Here is a 20,556-nt window from a genome sequence, read left to right on the forward strand (position 1 = left end):
TCTTTAATATTTTTTATAAATTTTATTTTTATATTCAATAATACTTTTTAATATAATTTCTAAATATATAAATTTTATATAATAATACGTTATGAAAAATATACAATAATCAATGTATACTAAAAGTAAAAAATTAAAACTCCTCATTCTAAAGTTTAAATGAGTTTCTATGAGTGTAATTACAATAGTCTCAAATAAAAGAATATTTAATATACTTGCAATTTGCAAACCTATGAAACTTGTTTTGTAGATATATGATCACCAAAATGCTTTTATTCTGATTTATGGCAAAGTAGAAAACAACTATCTCATTTTTGTATTGATTAGGTATGAGTATCCAAGCTATAGTATTTTCACTTCATGTCTATATTTAAAAAGTTTCTTAAATAGTTAAGTCGATATGAATGTTTTATAAATATGTCAATGTTTAAAGTGTAGATATATATGAATTAGTAAATTTGTCTGAGTATTTAAATTGGTCAATGAAATTTGAAAATAATAATTCAGAATCGAGTTTTACCAGTAACGAGCTTACATCTTTCCAGATATTTTGTCAGATTGAAACGCGCGTAAGGACATTAAAAAGTGGGGATTCCATCTTTTTGAAAACAACAAAGAGTGAAGTATTTTTGTGAGTGGTAAACATAAAATTATTAACTGTTTATTATTTCTAATTTTATGCACAATAAATTTCTAAATATAGAATAAAATTGAGCATATAGTTTATTCGTTTATATACCTAAAATCGGATCGGGTAATAAGGGAGTTGGGTACAGGATGAGTAGATTGGGTTTGAAACGGAGTCGCTGAGCGGCGAGAGGAAGAGCGCGAGTCGAGCGAGTTAGCGAGCGAGAGAGAGCGAGTTAGGGTTTTGAAAATCTGAATCGCCCAAGGTTAGTGAGTGCGCTTAAATTTCTTCCATAACATTTGTATGTTCCTTTGACCTGAGAATTCTAGAAAGAAAAATGGTGAGTTTTTTGTGGTATATGATGAAGATGATGATGATGATGTTTTTGTGTGAGAAAGAGGTGTGTGTGTTGTGTGCAGGATTTCTCCTCATCGTCGTCGAGTGTGAGCGCTTGATTTGTAGAGAGGGAGGTGGTGGGATCGCGAGAGCGCAAGAGGAACAGAGGAGAGAAATTGTGTGTGTCTCGAGCGATTTTTTATCTCTGCAGCTAGATTTGTCTTTGCGCCCCCTTTTACCATGTCGGATAGGAAGCTTGTTGTAAGTGTTCTTATTTTCCCCTGTACCAATTGGGTTGGTTCTTTTCATTTATGTGTTGATTTTTGAAGGTTTTGGGTATCCCTTGGGACATTGATACCGAGGGCTTAAGAGAATACATGTGCAAATTTGGGGAATTGGAAGACTGTATTGTAATGAAGGTCAGTCTGGTAGCTGATTTTTGGTTCATATTTGCTTTACAGTTTTCTTCATATGATATTGCATAGTCTTGATGTTAGTGATATTGAATTTGGTAGCAAAAGCAAGATCTTGCATAATTATGCTACAAAAACTTAAATTTTGTTATGGAATAAGCTTAAATGTTAGTTGAACAAGTGGCTGAAATTAAATGTCTTGCAATTCATCATCAAGCATTTAAGGCAATCAATTCTTTTCCATGTTTCTAGGAACGATCCACTGGCCGTTCTCGAGGGTTTGGCTATGTAACATTTGCAACAGCTGAGGATGCTAAGGTGATGACACATTGTTGCTTTTGTAAATGCTTGTTATTTATTTATATTATTTCTTATTTCAGTGATAGCTAATGTTAAAATTTCTTTTATTTTTATTATGCCTTTGTACTGCAGAATGCATTATCTAAGGAGCACTTCCTTGGAAACAGAGTGCTGGAAGTAAAAATAGCGACACCAAAGGTTGTACTAGTTAATGTGAATGTTTAAACAGTTATCTTACATTTTACCATTGTACTCCGTGTCTCCGTATAATTTTTAGCCTTATCTAAACATTGAAAACAATTTTTTTGCAGGAGGAGATGAGGGCACCTGCAAAGAAAGTGAGCAGGATTTTTGTAGCTAGGATACCACCATCTGTAACTGAAGCTACATTCAGAAGGTATTTGTTTGTTCTTGCCAATCAAGTTATTTCATTGTAATTTATACTATCTTTAATCAGTTTGGTTGTGATAGGAAATGATTTGCAAATATTGAACATTTAAATCTGATCTATTGTATTTTTTTCTTGCAGCTATTTTGAGAAATATGGTGATATAACAGATCTATACATGCCAAAGGTTTATATCTTTTGCTCTCCTCTTCTGCCCTCATGCCACTACTTAATAAACCTGGTTTATAATGCAGTACTTCAAGTAAAATCTAATTTATGAAATTATTCAGGATCCAGCCACCAAGGGCCATCGTGGAATTGGGTTCATCACTTTCACAAATGCTGGCAAGTGTTTAATTTCTGTAGTGCATAACTGCATAATATCAATGCTTTTAGTTATTCTATTGATTGTTTCATGTTGTTCAGTTGAAATTGATCAAACCTAATTTCTTTGGCTTTTTTACACCATTTTGAAAGTCTGTATTAAAAAAGTATCTGACTGTATATCTTCTTTTCTCAGAGTCAGTTGATGACCTGATGCATGATAGTCATGAACTGGGTGGTTCTACTGTTGTTGTTGACCGAGCAACACCTAAGGTAAGTGAGAGTATCTTCCATCCTTGAAGGCTTCTGTTTTGAGTTTAAGCATCCAAGTGGAATAGCAAAGCATTCAGCTGAACTAGTTTAGCAATATCTGTTTTCCATCTCAAAACCCTCTGGTTACCCCAAGCTAGAGTCATACATTCTATATAGTGCACCCGCTTAAAGTTTTGTATACTTTTGGGGATCATGTATAAGGATTAAGGCAGTTGTTGAAAGTCAAAACTTTGCTTCTTTTTTTTTTTTTTTTTTTTTTTTTTTTACTACGAGTGATAACTGTGGATATTTTGTTTTTAGGAAGAGGATTTCAGACCAGTAAGTCGAGTGCCTCAGACTGGTGGATATGGAGCATACAATGCTTATATCAATGGAACAACTAGATATGCCGCCCTAGGTGCTCCAACATTGTATGACCATCCAGGTTCTATGTATGGAAGTAAGTTAATCTTGACCAATAGAATATTCATAAGTTGAATGTGATCTTTGTCACTATAGTTGATTATTTGCTTGACTTTGTAATTTTTAATATTAGGAGGGGGGTTACCCACTCGTGGCATGGGAAGAAAGATTTTTGTTGGAAGGCTTCCTCAGGAGGCAACTGTAGATGATCTCCGCCAATATTTTGGTAGATTTGGCCGAATTTTAGATGTTTATGTTCCTAAGGTAAGATTTGCATTTGTAATTCTGCAAATGAAACTTAAGTGTTTTCTTAGTAAAATGTTATTCTTTGTGTCATAGGATCCCAAGAGGACAGGTCATAGAGGATTTGGTTTTGTTACATTTGCTGAAGATGGTGTAGCAGACCGTGTTTCTCGAAGGACTCATGAGATTTGTGGACAGCAGGTGCTGGTTTATTGTAATTATTACGGAGTATATTATATGTGCTCATGAAACACCATATATACTCCATAATTTGAAGGAATTGTAATACTACTTTCCCTGAAATTTAGCCATGAGGGTTGTTGGGTCCATTGGAGAAGGCAGTAATAGTTCTCATATGAAGTTTTTGCTTGCCTTGTAGGTTGCAATAGATTCTGCCACACCACTTGATGATGCTGGTGGTCCAAGTAATGGTTTCATGATAGATAATCACCCAGAACCATACGGGGGTTATGGTGGCCCAATGCGGACCTATGGCAGGATGTATGGTGGCCTGGGTTTTGATGATGTAAGTTTCCTGATTTTGTTCAATGAATGCTTAGATTTTACTCAATTAACCTGTGTGTGTATACATACATATAATTACTATATCTTAACTGCTTACACATTGCTTGTCTACAGACTACTGCTTGTCCACAATTTACGTGCACTTAGAAAACATGCTACGCATTTTATTCAATGTTGTGAACTATGTACTAAATGTTCTTTTTCAACAGTGGGGATATGGCATGAACGGTGGCATGGGTAGTAGTATGGGGGGAGGGAGACCTTCCCGGGCAGATATGAGGTATAGGCCTTATTAGTAGCAGTCCCATCTTGATCTGAGTTACAAGCCTTTCTGATAGCAGTCTTGAGCATAAAGGATGTGTGCCCCTTGCTAAAAGCAGTTACGAAAAATCGTATCATTGGCCAAGCCTGGAGTTATAACGCAACATGCAGCCACTTGTTGCCATTATATCTTTGAACCATTGATTATGGTGTAACTGGAATAGTTATGTTATATTTTACTTTCATAAGTTTAGAAAGCTTTTGCAGGGGCCAGAAAGGATGCCCCACTGTAATGTACAATTGAATTCACAATTTTCTAATGCCATTGTTGAACTTATTGCTTTTTCTTTGGTTGCCCCAATGGATTGTTATTGTAGTGCACAATTTCCCCCCTTGGCTGGACAGAGTACAGTAGCACATCAAAAGGTTCTATACTAATTTGCTGGCACATCTTTTGTCCTTTGTTCTATCGTTTCTTTTTGTGATTATATTTCTCACTTTACGCCAGACTAATTTTAAACTTTCAGAACTCATGTCCAAGAGCCATTTTATGATGTAAATTGCAAGTCGTCCCGTCAATCTTCAAGTTCCCGCCCCTTGCATGTACATTCTACGCATAAAGGACCTTCATCACCTCTAATTGGTCAAGGTTTTGTTCTGTCTTTTCTTTCCCAAACTTGAGCCGAGTTGTTGGGGGTCTTTTGGCATATCAGCGTTGGCATTTTGCTCCTAAGAACTGTCAATACAGGGAAAATACTACACATAGAAACTATGTTTACTGAATGTATAATCTGACTCCAGACAGTACATAAAATGTGACAATCGTGTACGAGAGGTAGTCTAGTGATTTTCACCAATCTGTTCCTTTTTTACAAAAATTGGTACAAAACTAGATATCGAGGCGCGGATATGCTGAGCTACCTGAAATATTGCTCACCAAGAATGAACAATGCTGGTGAATTTTGAGAACCTAGTTCTAATGGACACGGCAGGAAAAGCAACCGCTAAAGAAGGCCATCTTAAACTGCTTCCCGAAGGATATGGATTTGGTTGAATCTTTGGCGTCGTGTTTCTCTGAAATTATACCTCTCATCTCTTGAGCTTTCATCTGGGCAGTTCTAAGCTTGTTCATAATCTTGTTCATAGATGCTGACCTCTTCTTTTCTAGTTTCATCTGAAAATGAATTGTAATTGCATAAATGGGATATCTACAGAGTATAAGAATATCAATGGAGCAACAGAAGAAACAGGTATTTTCTTGAAGTATCAGTGTACAAACCTCAAGTTTCTGAATTGCTGCTTCGGCTTTTGCCTTCTGCAAGTTCTCCCAGGCACTAATCCTAGCTTCCTCCCTTCGCAACATAGGACATGGAGAAGTCAATATTTGTGTTCTGAAAAGCATGATATATATATATTTTCATGTAACCCTAGCCGATAAAGCTGATCAGCTCAAACCAAGAAGGTTAATAGGCCGTTCTGGCTGGGAGTCAAACTTGTAACCTAGTGGTTACCAAGTCAACAGTCTGACCAACTTGGCTACAATTCTTTTCAGATAATAAATTCAAATACTTAAATAAAAAGTAATTTAGCATACTTTGACGTGCTTTTTGTTGTTTCGACAACATCCCAAGGCGAGAACGAGTTGTTGGTATCTTGTGAGTCTCTCTTCATTTTTCTCGACCCATATTGGCTGGAAATGGTGGCACCTTTGTCTACTTGTACATCTCTGATTTCCACTTTTGCAGAATACTTGTTCTGTTCCTCCACTCCAGGGACTGGAAGCGGAAAGGAAGGCAATGGCGGGCTCTCTTTGGGAGATGAGTGAATACTGTCATCCGGGCTCATCTGAGTTGCCATATCTCTCCGCGAAACAACATGCAAATCATCAGTTTCTGCAACCTTGCTGGCATCAAGCTTATCATCTGCTTTGTCAATTCCTTAATAGTCAGTAATCTCCAAGTTACAAAATCAATCATAAGACACTGACAATTGTATTCAATTTGCACGTTTATGCTAACAATAATAAACTTGAACAAAAGGGCATAAGCGAAGTAGGCAAAACAGATGACCAAAAAGGGCCGATTGAAGCATATGCTTCATCTCAACTAAAAGCCTAAGCTAATGGTTATATGCTCAACACGCCCCCTCACGTGTGTGGCGAGCATGTGCTCCATCTCAACTAAAAGCCTAAGCTGATAGTTGGATTGCACATTAATGGTTATATGCTCAACAGCCATAGAGAGTTGATAAATAATTTACCTTGAGAGCTCGGTAACGAAGCTTCACTCAACAAATCTGACAGACCAGGAACACTACTAGCTCGAGCAATCCTCTTCTCGGTGGTGTATAAAGAATTAGCCTTTGGATCAATTCCAGCACCGTAATGAAAGCATAAACCGTCGGGAACCAGTACACCAGTTGTAAACGGCGAACTCCCCGCGAAATTACCAATGCTTCCGCCTTCATAGACTGGAATAGAGGGCGAAAAATTGGGCAAGTACATAAGACCCGGGGTTCCTAGAGGGCCACTTTTTGACTTAGCATGTCTCCGAGGTTGCACAGCCGATGCCTTGCAAACGCCATAACTCGACAATGGACTCGTGATCCACCTCTCGGCATCATCCCATTTCGAAGGAAAAGACCTCCCGCTATTGAATGGCATCAATGCCGTTGCACTAACGTGCCTCCGGCTACTATTCGTAGGCAATGGAACTCGCTCAGAACTCCAACCCTTCTGAATCCCACCAACATGGTTATCTCCATATTCTGGCGTCGAAGGGCTCGTATATGTACCCGAATTTCGCAATGAAGTAGAATTTTTCCTCATAGCTTTCAATCCTAGCAAAGTATAGCCCACATTGCCCCTACCATTTGCCAAATCTCACTATTCTATTGATCTATTCACCTTACCTGAAAACAATAATTGAAGAATTTCAAACCCAAGTGTTAAAAAGATCCAAACTTTACAACTCCCCATCATCCTATTAAACCCTACATAAAGAACCATATTTTCATTCTGAGTTTTTACACCACCTTCTCCCCTTCAAAACAGCTAAAGCTATTAGAATAATGGTCCTTGCCTAAATGCCTAGCATTGACTATTGATCTGTCATTCTTACCTGCAGAATCTAATATAAGTCTCTGCAATCTGGACCACTAATATCCTTCCTAGTACAACCATGTATATAATAAATCAACAAAAATTTTCCCAAACACTAAAATATGTTACAGCCCCACACTATAAACCCAGTTCATATATCTAATCTTTCAGGGTTTCAGCATTGCAAGAGCAAGAAAAGAAAAAGTGGGTATTTGAGAGGAGCTCACCTGGGATAAACTGAGAAAGAGTTGGCAGTGTGAATCTGAAAAGGGGAGGGAGCGAATCAGCAAGCAGCAAATAGGGAGAGTGAGATTCGTGAGAAAGAAGCGATAATTTAATAAAGTGGGGGGAAAGAAACCAAAAGAATTAAAAATGAAGGATGCAATTAATGTATGGTCCAATGATTGAGAGAGATGTTAGAGAAGAAGTCAAAAGATGTTCGGCCCAATTTACAGAGGGGAAGAAAGAGAAGATTTTGAAGGCACGAAGATGAAGAAGGGAGAGTAATAGAGATTTAGAATAGGAAGAAGAAGAAGACGGAGTTTTGCTGGCAGAAATTTGTCGGAAACAAGGACATGGCGGACAGTCCAGCATGTGACTAAGACGGGCCGGGCGGCCGGACAGACCGGTTCGCTTTTTTGGAATATTGCTCGCAGTTCTATGCTTTCTCTCCGGTCCCCGCCGCTTATCTTTCCTCCTCCTCCTCAAATCATGGCCGCAATTTTCTCTTTTTCTCGTCACCCCCGCGGTGAAAACTTCATTTATTATTATTTTTCCCTGTCGCAAAAGACGAGCCTTCAACACTCACTTTACTTGTGAAAATGGACTGGATTGCTCATGTCTCTATATGCCACCTCAATAATTATACCTTCATAGTTTTATTCTTGTTTTTATATTCATTAATTACTTTTCTTGGTAACCATATAACCACAATATTACAATTTTGAATCCTGGTCTAAGTAGTCTATTCGTCTTTTTTATTTGAACAAATCTGTTATGAGTAACTTATGTTTGGTTTATTTTTTTGTGGCCATTTGTTGAATAAAGTTTTTTCACTGTACACAATTAAATAGTAATTACATGCTTTTATGGTCACTCAAAAAAAGTACATTTCTTTTACACAGTAAGGGTGTGTTTGGTCTGCACATAGAAATTGGAATCGAAATCGAAATCGAATACTTGATAAATGATAATGAGTTTTGGTAAAAGTGTTTTGCATGTTTGATAGTACGGTGGAATTGAAATGATTACCAATATTGATGTTTGGTTGTATATGACGCTATAATGAGAATAAAGATTTTTAAAAAATACAAAAATAAAAAATAAGGCAATTGATTTTAATATAATGATATCCAAAGTATCAATATGAACAAAAAATAAATAAAAACAAAAATCTAAAAGTACTAATTCAAACTTAAAATCTATATTATCAATAAGATGGAACACCTCTTTTAATTAGGAAATGAGATTTTTAATTGAATGAGTAATCAAATCTCACCAAATACTAATTGAATGGATAATCAAATCGCATTTTCATTCCAAAAAAAAAAAAAAAAAACATCTTTAATTGTAAATGTAAAGTATTTTACATGTAAAAAGTTTTTTTTTAATTTATATAATTAAATTCATAAAATATTTCTTGATGGTACTAACTAACCCCTAATTTTTATCTTTCTTTCAACTATTTTGCATGAAAAATGAAGAGACATGGTAGGTCAAGTTAGGTTACATAATTTGGTATGTTGGTTTGAAGTTTGAATGCAGGGGAAGTGGATATGAAGTCGGTGGCAGTGCAAAGCACTTGAACATAAAAGTGAAACACCTATATCTCCCTGGATTCAATGCTACTATATATCTCATATCAACCTCTCTAATATTTGTCGCCATTATATTTAATATTTGTCGCTTTTATTTTAAAGGTCCATATCAAATATATATTCAGCATAATGGATAACATTTATTATATTTTGATAAAAGAAGAGATAAATGAAACACTAAACTATTTCAGGAAATTCAATTACATTGGAAAGTGAAGATTAAATAAATAAAGATTCGAATCAATAATTCAATGAATTAGAATCAAACTTTTTTTCACCAAGTTTCAACTCCAATTACTTTGCTTACTTGAAATATGAAATAAAAAATTGATAATTCAGAACTAGAAATGAACCATATATGGTCCTCCTTACATCATATATACTATTTTATATTTCTTTAAGCCAAACAAAAAAAATATAAATAAATAAATAAATAAAACACAAAAGACTACCTCAATAAAGATAACCATGGTTGTCCACCATTGCAAACAGCCATAGCTGTATGGATGTCCACATGACACTATGACAAATTGGTCATTTTTTATAACTAAATTGGGAAATGATACCATGTATAAAAACTAAAGCATCTAAAAATAAGTACTTCATATGCTCTATTTTACCTGTCATATTTAATATTCATCCGTCAATTCATCTATTTTTTAAATTTTTTTTTATATTTTTTTTGTTTAATAATACTTTTAATCTAATTTTTAAATATATAAATTTAACATTATGAAAAATTAAATTATAAATAAATTCAATTAAGTTTTGTTAACAAAATTAGACACATGAAATAAAAATAAGTGAGTACATACTTGCCTATCTATACAACTTATAAAAAATTCTAAACATATTCATATTAGATTTTATTTTTAAAATATGATATTATTATAAAAGTTGGAAATGTAAATATTCATTTTAGAGTTAATCCAAGTACACACTACAGAGTGAGGCGAGTCCGTAGCAGAATAATTGCTACTGCGTAGAGTTGCCAGGCTTTGTCCGTCAGTGGGAACCCAAAGCTGAACCATTTTTTATAATCATCACTTACCACAGCGTATCAGTCTTATTCTGTACGCGCAGATTTTTTTATTTTTTATTTCTTGATTTTTTTATATATTAAGTTTCACAATTTATTATATATTAGGTAAATTGTAAGTCTCTCACTCATTTTATGTCGTTAATTCATCTTTGCACTTTTACTAATTTGAAGAGCTCAATCTTCAATTTAAGGAGCTCAAGAGTCTAAACTCTAGTATGGGGAGCCTTGATTCCCATAGTTATTAATGGAAGCCGAATTCCCACCTTGTTGTTTAAGTGTTGATTTTAGATTTGGTGGTTTATCACTTGAGCTAGTTCTATAGAAAATCAAAATTTTAATTAGAGAAAATTGCGAGTTTGGTCTCTGAGTTATAATGGTAGTGACGATTCAGTCCCTGAGTTATGACCGTATCCATTTTTAGTCCCTCAGTTATGAATGAAGTGACGTATTGGTCTTCGGCCGTTAAAAGTGACAGCAAAATTAAAAAATATTTAAAATTTTAGGGGTAAAGTTGGAAATTCACATTTTATTCCCTTTCTTATATTAAAACCACTTTTTTAACATTATTTTCAACTTCCTAGCATTCTATTTCAAGGTTCTTCAATTCCAAAAACAATTCAATAATCTTCGTATGACTTGTTAGTAACATGAGTCTCGTATAAGGAACCTGTGACTCAGTACAAACAGGAGAACACTTGATCATTGTCTTCAATCATATAAAACACATCATCCTAAAAGATTCCGATTTTCCTTACTGAACATAATGGCAATCAAACCATAACTTTTAAAATACAAGAAGATATCAAATTTCTCAGATTATTTTTATGAATAATTCACCAAGGGAGTAACTTGAGATTTTTAATACATAAAGTTCTTTCGTATGCTCTGCAGTAACTTAATCAAAAATCATATATCCTGACAATATATGAAAATTATATATATATATATATATATATATATATATATATATATATATATATATATATATATATATATATATATATATATATATATATCCATCACCTCTTCTGTCTTCTTAAAAACCAAAGTAATGAATGAGGAACCTAAGACTCAGTTATGAAAATTCTAAAAAATTTTGTAACTTCTAAAAATGATTATTGACTAAACTACTACATATGAAAAAATTTTACATACTAAAAATTTCAAAAAAATTGAAAATTGAGAGGATAGTGTGTTTCACACGTCTGAAAATAATGATCAAGTGTTTCTTTGTTTGTGTTAAGTCTTAAGTTTGTTATACGAGAGTCAGGTTCCTAACAAGTCATACTAAACTTATTGAAATGCTTTTATAATTGAACAATCTTGAAATAAGAGGCTAAAAAGTGAAAAATAATGTTGTGAAATTGGTTTTGATATAATAAGGAGGAGAATAAAATGTGAATTTCCTACTTTACCCTTCAAAATTTAAATATGTTTTAATTTTTCCATCAATTTCAACGGTCAGGGACCAAATGCGTCACTTCATTCATAACTGAGGGACTAAAAATGGATACGGTCATAACTTAGGAACTGAGTCGGAACTTGAATATAACACAGGGACTAAAGATGCAATTTTTCCTTTTAATTAATGTAAAAGTGTTCTATTACATGTACTTTCAAAACTTACTCTCTCAATTTTACTCTCTGATGTGGTAGACAAATGCTACTTTTTCATGTGAATCCCAATACAAGTGTCTAAATCTATATTTTGTAAGTAAAAATAAAAATTGAAAGTATAAAATGAAAATACACATAATATTTTTCACTCTAAAAACACGAAACAATCCCATAAACTTTGAATTTATTAGAAGTTAGTCTCATTTTTTCTTCTGGTGCAGTGTGCCTAAAAAGTAAAAACTCTAGGGAAAAATATTATTTTGGTGTGACATAGTTGACAAAGATCTCACGGGATCCCAAATATAATTTTATAAAAATATACTTGAAGCATTTAAAAAAAAAAAAAAAAAAAGAAGAAGAAGAAATTCATCCCATTTTATTCAAATTACAAAATACGGAGTATTAGTTAAGGTACTATATAATTGACGATGAAAAAAATTGAACTACAGTAGTTGGTGGATTCACTGGATATTAAATAGAAAAGATGAACTTAAAAGAAATTAGATACAATGATTTTAACGTGAAAATCAAAAGGAAAATCACGGACCTCTTTGGGCGGTGCCAAACCAAAACTTTTACTATTTTTGTAAGTATTGGTACATAGTATATGTCTATTTTTGTACATGTAATATTCTGTAGGAATGTAATATTCTGTAGGAATAAAACTATCTCTCCTTTTCTCCAATATTTGGAGCCTTCTTGTAGCGGGGAAGAGTGATAGAGTGGAAGAGTGGTGGAGTCTTCTCCCCTTGGAAGAGTGATGCGTGGAAGAGTCCTCCAATGTGTAGGTGAATAGTGTGTCCCCCTCCTTGTGCTCTCCTTGTCTTTTAGGAGCCGTTTGGTTCACAGAATATTAGATTACCTTAGGGAATGTAAGATTGCTTTGTTTGGTTAAAATTGAGGCATGTAATATAATCAAGTTTGGTTTAAAGTTTTATATATATATATATATATATATATATATATATATATATATATATATATATATATTCTTAACATATTTTCATATGTTTTAATAAATTTAAACATTAAAATAATTACATGATTTTTAATGTTTAAATTTATTAAAACATATGAAAATATGTTAAGAATATATATATATATATATATATATATATATATATATATATATATATATATATAAGCTAACATAAAATATATATTTTTAAATAATTAAAATTAAAATGGCAAAATTTATAAATATCCAATGTTATCTTACATAATCTAAGAAAATGAAGGGAATCACATTCCCTTCAAAATCTTATGTGGAGGGAATGTTTTATTCCCTGGGGATGTTATATTCCCTCTGATAATATGAAACAAACATAGAAATGTAATCTCTGGAATGTTATACTCTATTGGTTATGTAATATAACCTGAACCCAACGCCTCTTAATAGCAATAAAAAGAAGTATCTCTTTATCAGACCGGGGTGTGGAGAGCTTTTGGATTGTGGTTCAACATTTTGGAAGAATAAGAAGAAGTATCCGTGGGATGAATAGTCAGTAGGGAAATAATGGGTAATTTAATAGGATAGTAAATAGGATGTGGGTTATGGATATTAAATGAGGGATTTATTAGTAGTTAGTGGGTTATAAGAGATGTGGGGTGATGGAAGATTAACGGTTGGTCAATGGGTATTTCATGAGAATTTATGGGTAATTTAATAGGGTATTTATTTTGGGGTCGTTATGTCATGGAATTGTTTTCACTATCTATAGTGAACACGGTCCCAACGGTAACAGTGCATTGTTATTATTATTTTTTTTTTTGTTAATTAACCGCGTGACTTTTCTTCTTTAGTTTTACATTTTGCGGTTTCACTTCCTCTTCGTGCAAACTTCTTCAACATAATCTCATAAAAAGAAAATTCATAATTTCATAATTGCACATTCATAAATCCATGCCTGCACATTCATAATTGCATGGATTTATAAGTGTGCAGTTATGAAATTATGAATTTTCTTTTATGAGATTATGAATTTTCTGTTATGAGATTATGAATTTTCTATTATGAAATTATGAATTTTTTATTATGAGATTATTTATAATTACATAGCTGTAAATTCATAATATCATAACAGAACATTCATAATTTAATAAATGTTTTTCTTTTATGCAATTATGAATTGTCTGTTATGAGATTATGAATTTACAGTACATTCATAATCTCATAACAGAAAATTCATAATCTGACCAAACGTGCGACATTAATTAATTCCACTTTTGGTCCTATAATTATTGTGCGATGGACACATTTTGCCCAATTTTATTAATTTAGTCACATTTTGCCCAACCTTTTTAAAAGGTGGACACGTTTGGTCCACCGTTACATTTGCTGTTAAACCACCGTGAAGTGGAAGGGCAATTATGTCCTTTGACGTGCTATTCTGTCCGTTGGTGTCCTCGGCGGCAACAACGATTCCAACTCCTCCCGGACTCAAAAGGCTTTCCTCTTCTGCAAGACTGCAACTACGTTCTACTGGGTGCAACATCCAGCTGCATTTTCCTCACCCTCTCCCTCCGCCTCCTCCCTCCTCTCTACGGATTCTTCCTCATCCTCCAAACCTCCTCCACATCTTCACCATTGGCGGCGTTGTCCTCGGCTGCGCCTCTGTCTCTCCGGACATGGCGTCAATTTGTACGGAACTCGCATGGTGGGCACCGTCCTCAACGCCATCTTCTAGGGCTCCGTCTTTGTGCTCATCTTCACGCGCACCAGTAACTTCCTTGGGAACCACACGTCGTATGTTAGGGAAGAAGACGGCGAAATGATCCTGAGGTTGGCCGGCGGCCTCTGCCCTCTCATCCTCTGCGCTCGCATGGTGGGCACTGTCCTCACCTTTGCATTCATCCTCAAGTACAAGGCTGCCGCGAACACCAATGGCGTCGTTGCGATGAGGATCGCCAAGGTTGTTCACGATGAGGAAGAGCTCAAGAACTGTCCATGGCCCTTCTAAGTCTAAATTTACATTTAAGCTTTCAGTTTCACCCTTAATGTATTCATTCTATTATTGTATTTATTATTTATTCGTTTACTTAATTTGGGAGTGATAAATCTGATTGGATTTTGGACTTTTGGGTCATTCTATGGTGTAACCCATTTCCTATGAAATGAAACTAAATCTTCTCTTATAACAAGCAGAGCACCAAACTTCATACGTACATGAAATACAATAAAACTGTCGATCAAAACCAGAATTCTGATAACATATATATAGGATCAGTCACAGAGAGAAAAAAAAAAAGCCTTGTGGATCCAGTATTTTAAAAACAGAAAATGAGGCAATCCAGACTCATCTGATTTTGTTCTTGCTTTTCTTGCCTTGATGTCGGAATTGGTCCATAAGAGCATCAAAAAATGGGCTCGTGGTGGCGGCTCACTCGTTTTTGTTCTCGTTTTTCTGCTGGAGTAGTCCACCAGAATTGGTTTTCTGGCAGGGTTGTGGGGAAGTTTCATTGGGATTAAGAGTATTGTTGGAGGAAGGTGGCAGACACCATTTTGAAAAAAAAATGTTGGAATACTCTTTGTCCTCCCGCTAACCTTTGCTGCAGAAGAAAGAATAGCACGTGAAAGGACACAATTTCCCTCCCACTTCACGATTGTTTAACAAGCAAATATAACGGTGGACCAAAAGTGTCCACATTTTAAAATGGCTGGGCAAAATGTGGCTAAATTAATAAAACTGATCAAAATGTGTCCATCGCGCAATAAATGTAGGACTAAAAGTGGAATTAACTCTACCACATTAGCAATTTTTTTTCTCATAAAAATGGCACCGTTTGGATCCGTGTTCGCCTCATGGTGAACACGTTTCCAGAACATAATTTGCCTTATTTTGGGGGTTAAGGAGGTTTGATCGGGTTTAAGTGGTCTAATCGGAACTAGGCGGTCAAATTGAGTTTAAAATATCAGGTACCCATCAATAGGGTTATATATAGTTTTGGTATTATACGATGTATAATTTTACATGGCATGTCGCCACTTAGAACAAATTTATCTATACACATTTTAAAATATCATTAATAATAATAATAATAATAATAATAATAATAATAATAATAATAATATTATTATTATTATTATTATTATTATTATTATTATTATTATTTTCAGAAATCATCCAACCGGACAAAAGTACGACACAATTGTTGGAACGGTCGACAGAAACAGGGATGTTATAATAATAATAATAATAATATTATTATTATTATTATTATTATTATTATTATTATTAGTAATATTAAACCAAGTAGTTAGTTAATTGGTTAAAAATAATGGGAGTAATTATAGGTGCAGTACATGGCCATGATGTTAGCTTTACATGGAGCATTAATTCCTTAATTTTAGTTATCTTATCTAGTATAAATAGTCTTTGTATTCAAGCTTTTATCATCAATCAAGTTATCCATTCCTCTCTCCCTCTTTCTCTAATATATTTTATATATATATATATATATATATATTATATTTAATATATATTATATTAAATATATTATATTTAATATATCTAACATTTGGTATCAAAGCCAGTCAACCTTTCAACCCCGAGATATTTCCCGTAGTGAAATATGGCTGCAAATTTCAATATTGTATGGACGGGTCCCAAATTGGACGGGAAACTCGATTACAATTATTGGCAAATTATGATGTCCACACATTTGCAAGCTCAAAATCTTTGGAGCTTTGTTGATCCCGGTCTACCCGAAGGAGCTGATGCAGGCGCTATACGGCGAGATAAATTGGCCTTGGGTCAGATTCACCAAGGTGTTCATTATTCCATTTTTGGACAATTAGCTCGTGCTCAAACAGCAAAACAAGCTTGGGACATCTTAAAGGTGTCACACAAAGGAGTCGATCGGGCACAGAAGTCTAAGTTGTAGTCGTTGAGAAGGTTGTATGATAATTGTGAGATGACCTCTACAGAAACAGTAGATGCGTATTTCACTCGTCTTATTGATATGGTGAATAAGATGAGGCTATATGGAGATACGATTGAAGATGGTGCAGTGGTTGAAAAAGTTCTTCGAACTATGTCGATGAAGTATGACCATGTGGTGGCTTCAATAACAGAGTCACACAAAACCGAGCTCTTATTAATTGCAGAGTTGAAAGGTATGGTAGAAAGTCATATTGACAGGATTGCGTCAAAATTGGAACCACTAGCAGAAGAAGCTTTGAAGAGCCAAGTCACCCTTAATGTGACTGGCTCTAATCAAAGAGGTAGAGGATCTGGTAGAGGTCGTGGAAGAGGAAGAGGAGGTTCTAGTGGAAGAGGTCGTGGTAACTTCAACCAAGAAGGAGGACGTGGTAACTCCAACCAAGGAAGAGGTGGAGGTAATACCAAACAAGGTAAATTTCCATTTCATTGCTACAATTGTGGCAAGTATGGGCACAAGATTGCAGATTGTTGGTATAATGAGGACAACAATCGTGGAAATCAAGCAAACATTGCTGAAAACACTGCTGAAAAGTCTGGTGAGAGTTCTGAAACTTTACTTTTGGCCAGTGATAGTTTTTCTGCAGATAAAAACATATGGTTCTTGGATACTGGGTGTAGTAACCATATGTGTGGTAAGAAAGAATTGTTTTCTGAACTGGATGAATCAGTCCGGTCTGAAGTGACATTTGGCAATAAGTCAAAAGTGCTAATTTTGGGAAAAGGTAAAATCTCTATTCAGTTGAAGGATGGTACTCAAAATTTTATATCCGATGTGTTCTATGTTCCTGAACTAGACCAAAATTTGTTGAGTATGGGTCAGCTGTTAGAAAAAGGATATAAGATACATATTGCTCAGGGGTGTTGTACCATTGAAGATGCTAAAGGAGTTTTGATTGCAAAGGTAAATATGTCCCAAAATCGACTATTTCCTTTGAAAATTAAGCATACTCTCCTTGATTGCTTTAATTCTGAAGTTTGTGATGATAATTGGTTATGGCATATGCGGTTTGGGCATTTTCATTTCTCTGGATTAAACTATCTTGCGAGAAAGGAACTTGTTTCTGATTTACCTGTTGTGAATGTCCCTGATCGTATCTGTGAGATTTGTGTGATTGGGAAGAAGCATAGAGATCCCTTTCCCGTGGGCAAGTCAAGGAGAGCTACAAAACAGTTGGAGATTGTTCACTCAGACCTGTGTTCGTTGGAGGTTCCCTCACATGGAGGTTGTAAGTACTTTATTACTTTCATTGATGATTTCAGTAGAAAAACATGGGTTTACTTTCTGAAGCAAAAGTCTGAAGCATGTGATGTTTTCAAACAATTTAAGGCTTTTGTTGAGAAGCAGAGTGGTTATGAAATTAAAATCTTGAGAACTGATAGAGGTACAGAATATATTGCCTGTGATGATTTTCTGAAGAAGAAGGGTATTCAACATCAGATGACAGCTAGATACACTCCACAACAAAATGGAGTGGCTGAGAGGAAGAATAGGTCTATCATGGATATGGTAAGGTGCATGTTGAAATCCAAGGATCTGCCTAAACCTTTTTGGGCAGAAGCTGTTGCTTGTGCTGTCTATGTGTTGAATAGGTGTCCAACTAAGAGTGTCCGGGATAAGACACCCGAAGAAGCTTGGAGTGGGAGAAAACCCTCTATCAAATATCTCAAGGTTTTTGGATGTTTGGCATATGCACATGTGCCAGATCCATTGAGAAAGAAGTTGGATGATAAAGGTGAGAAATGCATATTCATTGGTTATAGTGACGCTTCAAAGGCTTATAAACTATACAATCCTGAAACTAAAAAGGTTGTTATAAGTCGTGATGTCACTTTTGATGAATATGGTGCTTGGGATTGGTTAGCTAAAGATGAAAGTTCAGTTGTTATTCCTGCTGTTGAAAATATTGTTGAAGAGCAACCGATTCCAGATAATGTCCAGTCTCCTTCACAGCCAGAGTCGTCAGTTCGACGATCTCAGCGCGAGCGCCACTTACCAGCTCGCTTGCAAGATTATGTTTTGGGTCATGATAATGACTTGTTGGATGAAGAGATTATTCAATTTGCTCTTTTTGCAGATTGTGATCCTTTATCTTTTGAGGAGGCTGCTACAGAAACTCATTGGCTTAAGGCGGATGGATGAGGAGATACGTGCCATTGAAAAGAGTGGTACCTGTGAGTTAACAGATTTACCTCCTAGGAAGAAGCCAATTGGAGTAAAGTGGGTTTATAGAACGAAATACAAGTCAGTATATCCAACTTGAAGACGGAGACATTTCTTAAATTGAAGAAAGAGATATTGGGATGACCAGTATATCCAACTTGGTTTAAGGGAGGCAATGTTATAATAATAATAATAATAATAATAATAATAATAATAATAATAATAATAATAATAATAATAATAATATTATTATTATTATTATTATTATTATTATTATTATTATTATTATTATTATTATTATTAAACCAAGTAGTTAGTTAATTGGTTAAAAATAATGGGAGTAATTATAGGTGCAGTACATGGCCATGATGTTAGCTTTACATGGAGCATTAATTCCTTAATTTTAGTTATCTTATCTAGTATAAATAGTCTTTGTATTCAAGCTTTTATCATCAATCAAGTTATCCATTCCTCTCTCCCTCTTTCTCTAATATTATATATATATATATATATATATATATATATATATATATATATATATATATATATATATATATATATATATAAATTATAGATATATTATATTATATTTAATATATATTATATTAAATATATTATATTTAATATATCTAACAAGGGATGAACGCCAACCATTGTTGAGATTTTTGTAGATTCACAATAATTCACCAAACTTTCTGGTAACTGAAAATAGGTAAATGAAGAAGGGAGCCGGAGCCCAAATCAAGTTAGGGGGTGTTTGGTTGGATTGGAAAATGTTTTCTTTAAAGTGAAGAAAAATGTTGGGTTATGTTGTTTGGTGAGATGGAAAACATTTTTTATTGGAAAATGGATTCCTCAAAGTTGAGAAAAATGAATTCTTTGCAAATGGGTAGGATTTTGTTTTCCACAAGGATTGAGAAGAAAAATAACATGAGTGTACCATTTTACACTTATAAAAATTTCTTAATTACATAGACACCTATTTATTCATTCATCTTTTTATGGGCATATTGGTCTTTATATTCATTATTTCTTATCTTTCTAAACCCAACCAAACAATGGAATTCATATTCCCAGTAATTTCATTTCCCCAACCAAACAATTGAATCAATTTTCCTGGAATTTATTTTCCATGGAATTTCAATTTCATTTCCCTTCAAATATTTTCCAGCGAACCAAACAAGCTGTTAGTGTTGGAAAAAAAATAACAAAAATGATATTGTAAGTGACTATTTTATAATACAAATATATGTGGGGTTCGCTTTTGATTAGCATTGCGTCAAAGTGAGACGAATAAATTGATATATTGTACGTCCAAAACATATAGGGTGGAAAGGCTAGAAACAATAACTTGTTGTAACATTTTCAATTTATGGTGCAAGATTATTATGGCCTTAATGGCCATTAAGGATGCCAATTGTAACAATTGTAATGGTTATCGTTACAACCGTTACAAAGTCTATATTGATGGTTAATAGGCTATATAAGCTATGTCCCCCACTGTTTAGGTCACTTTCATTTTGACAAAACTATACATCATCTCTTTGAACCTGAGAACAAGTGGGAGACACTCTACCCAAATCACTGCAACAACTTCAAGGCAAATTAAAAGCAAAACAACTATGGCCGGAGGTTAGTCCCTTTTACTACATATACAATACATGTATAAATGTATATGATGTTTACAATTTCTAACACTTGTCCCATATTGAAAAAGCAATGAAATTTGCACCACTATATATACAACAACTTTTTAGAAGATGGCTGACTTGTATAGCATAAA

General features: G+C 34.3%; 2 protein-coding genes across 5 annotated transcripts; one reads left to right on the forward strand and one right to left on the reverse strand.

Moving 5' to 3' along the window:
- The first annotated feature begins 748 nt into the window (after window positions 1-748).
- On the forward strand, window positions 749-4,440 carry LOC109177886 (RNA-binding protein Musashi homolog 2). Of its 4 annotated transcripts, none has more exons than XM_019327365.1 (14): window positions 749-968; window positions 1,048-1,225; window positions 1,294-1,383; window positions 1,630-1,695; window positions 1,810-1,875; window positions 1,989-2,074; window positions 2,207-2,252; window positions 2,356-2,410; window positions 2,586-2,662; window positions 2,963-3,101; window positions 3,198-3,328; window positions 3,404-3,508; window positions 3,687-3,833; window positions 4,042-4,440. In XM_019327365.1, exons 2-14 carry the CDS (start codon window positions 1,205-1,207, stop codon window positions 4,126-4,128), a joined length of 1,116 nt encoding a protein of 371 aa, XP_019182910.1. In that variant the 5' UTR covers window positions 749-968; window positions 1,048-1,204; the 3' UTR covers window positions 4,129-4,440. The 4 variants fall into 4 exon arrangements, with proteins under 4 accessions (XP_019182910.1, XP_019182909.1, XP_019182908.1 ...); XM_019327364.1 differs by having other exon boundaries at window positions 749-893; window positions 1,027-1,225; XM_019327363.1 differs by having other exon boundaries at window positions 749-893.
- Window positions 4,441-4,847: 407 nt separating this feature from the next.
- On the reverse strand, window positions 4,848-7,946 carry LOC109177885. Its single transcript, XM_019327362.1, has 5 exons — window positions 7,421-7,946; window positions 6,353-7,003; window positions 5,688-6,015; window positions 5,373-5,445; window positions 4,848-5,267 (listed from the first exon to the last, which is right to left on the reverse strand). Exons 2-5 carry the CDS (start codon window positions 6,918-6,920, stop codon window positions 5,070-5,072), a joined length of 1,167 nt encoding a protein of 388 aa, XP_019182907.1. The 5' UTR covers window positions 6,921-7,003; window positions 7,421-7,946; the 3' UTR covers window positions 4,848-5,069.
- Between the last annotated feature and the right edge of the window lie 12,610 nt (window positions 7,947-20,556).

The sequence above is a fragment of the Ipomoea nil genome, unplaced genomic scaffold, assembly GCF_001879475.1.
Source record: "Ipomoea nil cultivar Tokyo-kokei standard unplaced genomic scaffold, Asagao_1.1 scaffold0805, whole genome shotgun sequence".
Taxonomy (NCBI): domain Eukaryota; kingdom Viridiplantae; phylum Streptophyta; class Magnoliopsida; order Solanales; family Convolvulaceae; genus Ipomoea; species Ipomoea nil.

Coding starts and splice junctions, on each gene's coding strand:
- LOC109177886 (XM_019327365.1), top strand. CDS start 1,205: ATGTCGGATAGGAAGCTTGTT. Junction 1,226..1,293: donor TGTCGGATAGGAAGCTTGTT/GTAAGTGTTCTT, acceptor TGATTTTTGAAG/GTTTTGGGTATCCCTTGGGA. Junction 2,075..2,206: donor ACTGAAGCTACATTCAGAAG/GTATTTGTTTGT, acceptor TTTTTCTTGCAG/CTATTTTGAGAAATATGGTG.
- LOC109177885 (XM_019327362.1), bottom strand. CDS start 6,920: ATGAGGAAAAATTCTACTTCATTGCGAAATTCGGGTACATATACGAGC. Junction 6,016..6,352: donor TTCGTTACCGAGCTCTCAAG/GTAAATTATTTA, acceptor TTGACAAAGCAG/ATGATAAGCTTGATGCCAGC. Junction 5,446..5,687: donor ACAACAAAAAGCACGTCAAA/GTATGCTAAATT, acceptor TATGTTGCGAAG/GGAGGAAGCTAGGATTAGTG.